Here is a 9,688-nt window from a genome sequence, read left to right on the forward strand (position 1 = left end):
GCCCATATTATTTCCTTGAGGGGCCCAAAAAGAGGTCAAAAGGAACCATTTATACATTTTTATAAGGGAAATTTAGTGCTACAAAGAAAGAGTATGATTGTGACACTTGGCTACCATACCAACCAACTTTTTTATTGGAGAAGATTCATGTCAAAATGCTATCGGCTGAAGTCGTATGCCAACCGGTAGCTACATAGAACCCATAAATTAGATAGATGCATGGCTCTAAGTACATATCAAACAAGAAAAAGATCGATATCGATATTTATTTTACTTCGTTTCTATGTGGTAGCTAGTGTTCATTGTCTTCTCAATCTAATGATATATCTCATTCTCAGTCTTGATCAGTCTTGATCAAGGCCAAAGAGTTGAACATTGTAAATCAAATAGCATTTATTTACTCACTTCAAAACTTCAACAATATGATATTTTGTTACACTGTAATTACAGACGTGTATTCAGAATATGATCACTCCCCTTTCTAAAACTAATGAGCTAAAAAGGATAAAAAGAAGAAGAAAAAAAAAACTCTCTGAGATACTGATGATTAACTGTAGTTGATAAAAGAACGACAAAAAACATGGGAGCAAAATGGAGAAGAAAGATGTTCATTAATCAACAGAGCCATTTCGAAAATCTATTCACACATGTCTTTCTAACTTATCTTTGATCTCTTCCATACAATTACCGTCCCATAAAGATCTGACGACGCCAACAGATTCTCCCCATGGTTCCACGAAACCCCGATGACTGGAAACTGGTGGCCCTGCAGAGTCACATGTGTGCTGGTTAATCGACAACGAACGGTCAAGTAGATAGTTTTACCTCGGAGAGAGCATGAAGAACATGTGAACCTGGAGCTTGTTGACACAAGTATGTTTGGGTCGTGTCAAATCATAGAAGTAGACATTTGAATCCTCACTTCCTGCAACTACAATCATAACAAAATCCAAATATCACAGAAATCAATTACAATTCGGAACGAATAGAGAATATTAAAATAGTATGAATTTCGTACGATTCTACGATCTTTAAGTATTCATGATTACATCTCAAGTGATGGATTTGTAATACTTTGAAAACGGTATCTGCATGTATGATACAATTATCTGCCTGTGTGATCAATTACAATGTCGAATGAACAGAGAACATTAAAAATAATATGAATTTTGTACGAGTCTTCGATCTTTAAGTATTCATGATTACATCTCAAGTGATGGGTTTATAATACTTTGAAAACGGTATCTGCCTGTGTGATACAGTTATCTGCTTGTGTGATCAACTACAATGTGGAACGAACAGAGAACATTAAAATAGTATGAATTTTGTACGAGGCTACGATCTTTAACTATTCATGATTACATCTCAAGTGATGGATTTGTAATACTTTGAATACCGTATCTGCCTGTGTGATACAATTATCTCTATTTCACCACTTGATTATATGATTTCTGAAGAAAATTAAGCAGTCCATACCAATGTACTCTCCTTTTTCCAGGGAGAGTAGGGGGCAGAATGAAGCACGGATGCTATGCATCCTTGGAGATAATTTGAGTGAGCAACGAAGGGTCAAATATCCTTGAACTTCCAAAGCAATACTAGAGAGTCAACATAAAACCTTATAAGTAGTCAACAAGAAATAAAAGAATAAAATGAAAGCCATTTCATGTTGACAAAACCTGAAGAAAGACAAGTTCCCATCTTGAGTGCAAGTTAGCAATACAGGGCCCCTGGCCAGCAGAGAGAAGCTTCGATATTGTACAGTACATACAGGAGATTTGCGCCGGCTACTACACCATTGGCGGTGAGCACGGGATAAAGCTCCTGTATGAGAGTTCATGCTCACTGAGTAAACATATCCCTACACATGCAATCTCAATAGTCAATCTTAGGAAATGAACATTTGGTTTTCAGAGAAGGAAAGTTCATAATATAATTGCACCAATGACATACATTTCCGTCTCCACAGAAAAGGATCTGACCAGTGTGATCATGGTCCATGGATGTAACCTCACTATCAAGAACTAATTTTGTCACAATCCTCCCAGTGCTGAAATTAAACACCTAAAATATTCATGAAAATCAGCGGGACACATCTTGGAAAATAAGCAATTATCAGGAATGCGCAATTCTAGTGAAGTGGAATCCAAAATTTTAAAGCAGACAACTCCAAGAACAAAGAATTAGGTGTCAAAAGAAATTTAAGTAGATTAAAGGCTTCACATTCATGCGTCACCGTTTTCCCTTCCAACAACTAGAATCACGTTGATTATGTCTAATCTAGGTGAATGTGCGAGAGAGAGAGAGTGAAAGACATCTTTCTGTTCAATTTAGTTACATTCGAACAATGGCTGAGAAATACAGCTTTCAATTAATTGATACAGGACAACCATGACTTGAAAATATCATCAATTTTACTTCCTCAAGTGGTTGTAAACAAATTTATATCATGCTTACCGTGATTTCCTTATTTGCATTGCCAACTGAGAGGAAGTTGTTATTTACCTACCAAAACAACGACAAGAAAAAAGGGGGAAATGATCAATTTTATTTCACATACATGGATATACATGCATATATTTATATCTTATGTATAGATGCACATATAGTTGGGTTAGACATAATCTAGAAAAGAAAGACCACAATAAAGATAAAAACCATCCCACTAGCTCAAGTTACGAATATTACGAAAAGATCTCTCAATTTATGTTAACAAAGAAGAATGTCAACAAAATCCCATAGCCGAAGAATTCAATTTAGGAGCTAAATGAAAACTGGATTAAAAAATCTCAAGAGACTATCTATTGCCTCCAGCGNTCCTCCTGAATGTCATTCCCTGCCTGGATTGCATCAGCAAGAATACCCCAAAAGGGTGAATGTATAAAAGTTGGGACATAGCAAGTTGTACACGAGGACATGATGTAGGCATGCTGGGGTATTTCTGGTAAATTCCTTCGTATTTGTTATTTACTCTTTTAATTATTCTTCGGTAACAACTTTAAGTTGAAATTTGGGCATAATTGTAATTACATTCCAATAACTCAAAGATTAAGTATATAGGCTAAGGTCCCCTTGTGTAAGCCTTTTTTCCCTTCTGAATCAGATCCACTTCTCTGAATATGACTCCAATTACTTTCTTGCATCACTTTCTAGCCAAATCTGTAGTATTTCGTCACATTCTTCCTTCTACTGCTATTATCTTAAACTTTGTGTGGATTTTTTTTCCTTTTCTTCTTGGTTGGGTAAGCCTTTCTCTAAAAACTTTTCATTCCCGTCAATCGTACTTATTGCAAGTCCAAATTAGACTGTTGTTCTTTCCTATTAATTTACAGAGAATTACATGTCCCTTAAGGAAGAAAGACTAACTAAATCTAAATAATAAATTCCTAGATACTAGGTAATCTATGTAAATCCAACAAGATAACTTAGGGAGGTCAACTACTTCCCTTACTTCTGCTGCCAATTTGATGGGAGGAGATTCTGAATTGAGCATTGCAGCTCATAGGTTTTCTTTTTCCAGGACTTTTGATCACTGAGATAAATCTTCCAATGGAAGGAACTTATGTTAGTTCTCGAGCACTATGGCCAGCATATTTCTTGTTGCAATTGCTTAGTCTTGCAAAACCCTTGGGCTCCCAGATAACTTGCACTTCTTGTCCAATATTCATAAAAATAACTCTGATTTTTCAGGTAAGCTCTTCATCAGCAAAGCCTGCACATGATAATTTGGAGATACTGTAAAGGGGCCAGGCCACCAGACTGGAGGCATACCGACTATCCAAAATTCGATGCTTCTAACTTACAACATCCTTCCCATCCTTGTAGCAGATGGCATGCGGGTAGGGAGAAAGGGGAATGCTCAGGCTCTTTTGAAATCCTTCACAAATATTTTTTTTATGAGAAATCTTTAAACATGGAATTTACTGTGGTTGAGATGAGCCAAATCTCCTTGGGTGTTTTAGATTTCGAAAAGTACCAAGAGCTGGAAAATGATAGATTCCAACCCTCTAGCAAAGAAGACCAGAAGGATTTACAAGAAAAGTTGGTACTAACTTCTCGCTTATGTGAATCTGACATACCCTCACAGAGACACCCACAAGTTTGTTGACGACTCCTACCATTTCTACACCGTTATTGGTCTCTTGAAAGTTAAGATTCTGGCAGGCATTAACTTGGTCCCAAACCTTGAGAACAGTTCAGTTACAGCTATTAAGGCCAGAGATCTAACCTAGTAAAAAGCAGTTTGAAAGTGGCAATTAATATCAACCCAAGGTCTTCTCAAAATGTACTCCTTTTCCATGTCCAATCTTAAACGTGAATTTCTTGACCCAAGTATCTCATAACTAGAAATAAGGAACCAAGAGGCCCTATACTGTAAAGACTGCCGAATATTTCAATCCAGTCAACCTAGCAACTTTAATTTTAATGGCCTTATATGAAAAGCTTCTTCTCCTTATTGAAACTACATGAATATTTCACTACAAAGGCCATGTTTTTCTTTACTATATTTCTAATTCCAATACCTCTTTCTAAGTTGATAATAATTTACCCACTTAAGAGACAATTTTCTCCTCCACATAATGAGAATTGAAGAATGTTTTGAAGGAACCTCGAAATAGAGATGGGTAAAAGTAAAAACACTAACAGCCCACATGAGCATTCATTTTTCAATCTATTTATGTATCAGTGAAAAGTTCGTTACTTGTTAAGTAAAAATGAAAAAAAAAAAAAAAAAAGAACATATGAGCATAACTTAGTCGTTAAGGCATCTCTACATCTTCTATGAGATCGTACGTTTAAATTATTGCCTCATATTTATCAGCGCTTCATTTAATTCCAACTCTAGCCTTTTTGCCTCTTTGCAAATCCACCACAGGAATTACAAAGTTATTGGATTCCATTAGTCAATTGGTTCCTAAATTGTTTCCAACCTCTGATGATCCTTTTGCTATATTATGTTGTTATACCTGTCACTAAAATCATGAGAAAGCACAATCTTCGAGCCTAAGCAGGAGACTATTTAATCCAACTCCTTTTTTGCAGGGAGGGGGATAAAAAATTTATAAGCACCCAAAAATGAACACTCTGACATTGATCTAACCCAGATTGATTGAAAGATTCATTAGATGAAGAAAAAACATTGCTAGATACAAACAAATAATCAAAGCCAACCTTATTTTATAGGTATGATAATAGATAGCGGGTCAAGAAAACCACTGCTACGGTTTGCAACAATATTGATATTGTTTCATACTTACCGGATGAAAACGTATACACAGTTGTGAAGATACTCCATAGATTACTCTAATGCAAATTCCCCTTGATATCTCCCATACTCTAACGGTTTTATCCATGGACGATGATGCAATGTACTGATTATTCGATGAAAAATCGAAGTCTGAAAAAACACCAGTATGTTAGAATTTTACTTTCGGAAGTGGACAATAAATACTAAAGAGACAAATTTAATATCAAATCTGATGCTTGTAATGAAAAAATTCTTGAAGCTATTTTTGATAACTAGGTGTTTAGGTTTTCTTTCTTGGGTAAGAAACTAAGCTTTGATTAATTGTAAATGAAAGAGTGTAAGAGAGTACAAGGGCATACACAAAAAAGAAAAAAAACAAAAAGCTTGTAAAAGAAATCCAACAACTAACCACATGAAAGAATTCCAATCCAAAAGAAGAAACGGCCGCACATAATGCTTTCTTTTTGGTGTAGATTAATGTATCCTTTTCAAATGTCCCAGGGGGTATATTTGAAAGAGTTTTCATTTACTCTTTAATTCCACTGCTAGACTCTGCTGGTTTTCGAACTTCATCTATCTGAATTTATTTTTCCAATGCCAAATAGGTAAATATTTTAATCCTAATATGAGAGTTTTCAACGTCTTAAAATTCTCGATCATAAATAGTTTCATCATCAAGCAAATTAAGAAATACCACGGCTTAAATAGCATATAACTTAGAGTCAACATACGACAGTGTTTCTTAATTTTCTTATAGTCATATAACGTTATTTACTTCAATTCTTCAAACCGTTTTCAAATGTATTTCTTCGCGCACGTTTTCTAAACTTTTTCTCGCAACGTGACTCGAGGCCTGAGCATACACCGGCATTGTTCGTGACGTCCGAATTTCTCACAGCTAACTTATTCGCTTGGTTAGAACAAGTGCCGCATAATCGCTATCCTGCTATTGTAAGAGTTGTAAGAGTGCGATTGTGACAAGTGCTCAATCTTTTTTTTTTCCCCACAATCTCCACTGTCAACTCTTTGCATACCATGTGTGTAATAAAGACAAATATACCCAGAAACATCCATCGAGACACCAAAAACACTGATCAGCAAATCTTTAGGGACCTACGCATATAAGTACCCACAATTAGTCAGTCCAGTTGAAGATTAATGCAATTGGAGGTGCTGGGTGCCACCGTTGTACTTTTTCATCCGTGCGGCATCCTGATCTTAACACGCTCATGACAAGCTTTGAGGGGAACCCAAGCCCCATATTCATTTTTCGCCCGACTTTGTGGCATCGTCGGACATTAGGTGAGGTCTGCTTTCACCAACCGTACATCACTTGTGTAGAACCCAAGTTGTTCAGCCACACACGCTACCTGCGTGCACATGTTCAATCGTCTGTGATACAACCGATTTGCCTCTACACTATGCCAAGTCATTTGGCTCGACCTTACCTCTACTCAGCCAAGGTCTCTCACTGCAACGCCGCATCCCATCATCTCATCTTGGTTCCCAATTAACATGGCCCATATACCTTCACGTCATCCTAAGTCCATATACCTTCACGTCATCCTAAGTCATGGGGTGTCGTTGGTCATTGCAGCTCTCTCATTCATGCCATCAAGAACAAGCCCACGTGTCGTTCATAACATCGGGACATCTCGAATCTCCATTCATTCGGATTCTATCAAGACATTGGCCCTCCCATGCCCATGTCATGTCATTTACGGATTCCGTACTTGAGAGCAAGTGCATAATCCATCCTTTGACACATGGGTTGGGGCGCAATACCGGCACAACCGTGCCGCCCGATATTGTCCTTGAAAACCCCATTTCAAAGGAAGTCACCCGAGATACTCGTCTCGAAATGCTTGCTCTCATTGTGGCACACGCATGTGCCACATGATAGCTCGCTTAGGCCACAAGGCCCAAGGGTGGTGAAGAGCAGAGACCATGCCTCCTCCTAAGGTACAATTTGAGGCATTTACAAACTGGTGGGTGTAGACATGATTTTGGCGAACAGACATACGGTGTCGTGGAGCGTCTGTCCAATGTCCGATTGACACAAAAATTAGTGAGCTTTCATATTTCATATGGGCGGACTTGACTCCAGAACTACATGCCCAAATTTCCTTAAGAACCCCGACTTTCAAGGTTAAGGCTCGAGGCCCTATCCGGCCCTTTAACAAGCTTAGCTTTGATACTCTTGTCAACTCGTTGCCCTTATCTTGCTTATGCCCCATCTTCTCTTCAATGTCCACTCAGTGTGGTGTGTTAGATGATGTATCGTCCTCCTCGATCGCATCATGGCACTCGTCTAGACCCTCGCGTGGTCGGATGGGCACTACTTGAGGGTCGCCGCTTCTCTTGTCGCAACGTGAGGGTCATAACCTACTCTCTTCATAGTAAGGTTTTGATATTCTCCCCTACTTAAACTATTTATCGTCCTCGATGATTTAGCATTGGCCCTCCCATGCCCATGCCATGTCATTTACGAACTCTGGTGCATAATCCAACATCTGACACATGGGCTAGGGTGCAATACCAACACACTCATGCCACCCGGTACTGCCCTTGAAAAATCCATTTCAAAGAAAGTCGTCCGAGACACTCGTCCCGGAACACTCGCCCTCACTATGACACATGCATGTGCCACATGGTAGCTCACTTAGGCCACAGGGTCTAAGGGTGGTATAGAGCTGACACCATGCCTCCCCCTAATGTACATTTTGAGGCATTTTCAAACTAGCGAGTGTGGACATGATTTGGCGAACGGACATACAGTGTTCTGAAGCATCCATCCGGTGTCCAATTGACACCAAATTTGGCAAGCTTTCATATTTCATATGAACAGACTTAGACTCCAAAATTGCATGCACAAATTCTCTTCGGAATCCCGACTTTTGAGGTTAAGGTCTGAGGCCCTACCTGGCCCTTTAACAAGCCTATCTTTGACACTCTTGTCTACTTGTTCCCCTTATCTTGCTTATGTCGCATCTTCTCTTCAATGTCTACTCTATGTGGTGTGCTAGATGATGCATCGTTCTCCTAAGTTGTATCATGGCACTCGTCTAGGCCCTCGCGTGGCCGTATGGGCGCCGCTTGAGGGTCTCCACTTCTCTTATTGCAACGTGAAGGTCACAACCTATTCTCTTCCTAGTAAGGTTGTGACACTTGGCATATTTCTTTTTATGGTTGGCTTTTGCAAATTTCAACCTTCAACCTCCTTTAACTTACCCACCTCTCAAATCAATGAAGTTCATTTCTACATCGACTCAACATTATGTGCATGTCTGCTGCACACACATGAGAGAGAGAGAGAGAGAGTATTTATTACTACAACATGCAAGTTCAGGGAAAAACCATAAGGAATGAGATTCATCAAAATCATTGAGGCATGAAAATTCACACACGTAAACAAAGGCATGAATAACAATAAAACATAACCATCCCCTGACGCTTACATCTAAACATTAATTTTATAAGAAATGAGCCTTCATCAGATGAATGAGAGTAAACAAGAAGGGCCTACAAATAATAATGATACAAGCAGAGAAGCAAACCACAACAGAACTCTACTCATACTAGCTTTTAACAATCCTTGAAGTTGTGATTGGGAGAAGAGACAGTGTAAAAGACAACAAAGCAGTACCAGCCAATCCAACCTGTGAAGTCTTTTGAATGGCCCAGCAAATGCTTGACGGTTGAAGATGGTTCAGAGACATTGCATACAGTCAAGGACCCATCCGCTGCACCATATGCTAATAGATCAGAGCTCATGTGCCCAAACTTCAAAACCGTAACTGCAAAATTGACAATTAGACTCCTTAAGTAAACAACTTCATTCTGCGTTGATAAGAAATTTGAAATAATCACATGATCGGTTCAGATTTTTTCTTCAATGAAAGTTTACCAGCGACTTTGCATTGATCAAATATACAATGCATTCCGACAAAAGAATATGCAAATTCAGTTCTACGAGTATGTAGCTGACTGTTATCACTTGCATTTGAGCTAAAACTTGATCTTCGTTGACTCTGTAAGTCCTGAGTGAAAGAAAAGAATAAATTATAGTTATGATGAAGCAAAAGCACAATGCATGGAGTTGCATTCAGATTTAAACTTACCGTGGTTCTTGTTACGCTTAAAGAAGCAAATTTGATTTAATTATTTAAATCATTGAAAACTCTACATGGGCTATAAACAACAACTGCTACATGACAAAAGCTGAGGACCAGAAATTCTCTTTTTGAAATAACCATTCATCTAACAGCAGCCTAACTCAAAATTTTTGAAATAACAAACTCTCTTGCATGCGCCTTCACATGAATATTTATTTCAACCTTTTCATCTCTCTCCGACTTTAAAAATTTTATCTGATCTTGATCTCTTGTTTTTTTTTTTTTTTTTTTTTTTTTTTTTTTTTTTTTTTTTTTTTTTTTTTTT

The 9,688-nt window shown here is 38.1% G+C and overlaps 1 protein-coding gene across 1 annotated transcript in view; it reads right to left on the reverse strand.

Moving 5' to 3' along the window:
• Nucleotides 1–375: 375 nt before the first annotated feature.
• The window catches only part of LOC111776759 (WD repeat-containing protein 13), a 15,169-nt gene continuing 5,856 nt past the window's right edge, over nucleotides 376–9,688 (reverse strand). The window contains exons 4-12 of the mRNA XM_023656105.1: nucleotides 9,156–9,288; nucleotides 8,908–9,045; nucleotides 5,259–5,398; nucleotides 2,458–2,505; nucleotides 1,954–2,064; nucleotides 1,680–1,861; nucleotides 1,477–1,598; nucleotides 855–931; nucleotides 376–766 (exon numbers count right to left, since the gene is read on the reverse strand). Coding sequence (XP_023511873.1) covers nucleotides 656–766; nucleotides 855–931; nucleotides 1,477–1,598; nucleotides 1,680–1,861; nucleotides 1,954–2,064; nucleotides 2,458–2,505; nucleotides 5,259–5,398; nucleotides 8,908–9,045; nucleotides 9,156–9,288 — 1,062 coding nt within the window. The 3' untranslated portion in view covers nucleotides 376–655. The remainder of the gene's footprint in view (nucleotides 767–854; nucleotides 932–1,476; nucleotides 1,599–1,679; nucleotides 1,862–1,953; nucleotides 2,065–2,457; nucleotides 2,506–5,258; nucleotides 5,399–8,907; nucleotides 9,046–9,155; nucleotides 9,289–9,688) is intronic.

This window comes from Cucurbita pepo, chromosome LG16 (assembly GCF_002806865.2).
Source record: "Cucurbita pepo subsp. pepo cultivar mu-cu-16 chromosome LG16, ASM280686v2, whole genome shotgun sequence".
NCBI classification, from domain to species: Eukaryota; Viridiplantae; Streptophyta; class Magnoliopsida; order Cucurbitales; family Cucurbitaceae; genus Cucurbita; species Cucurbita pepo.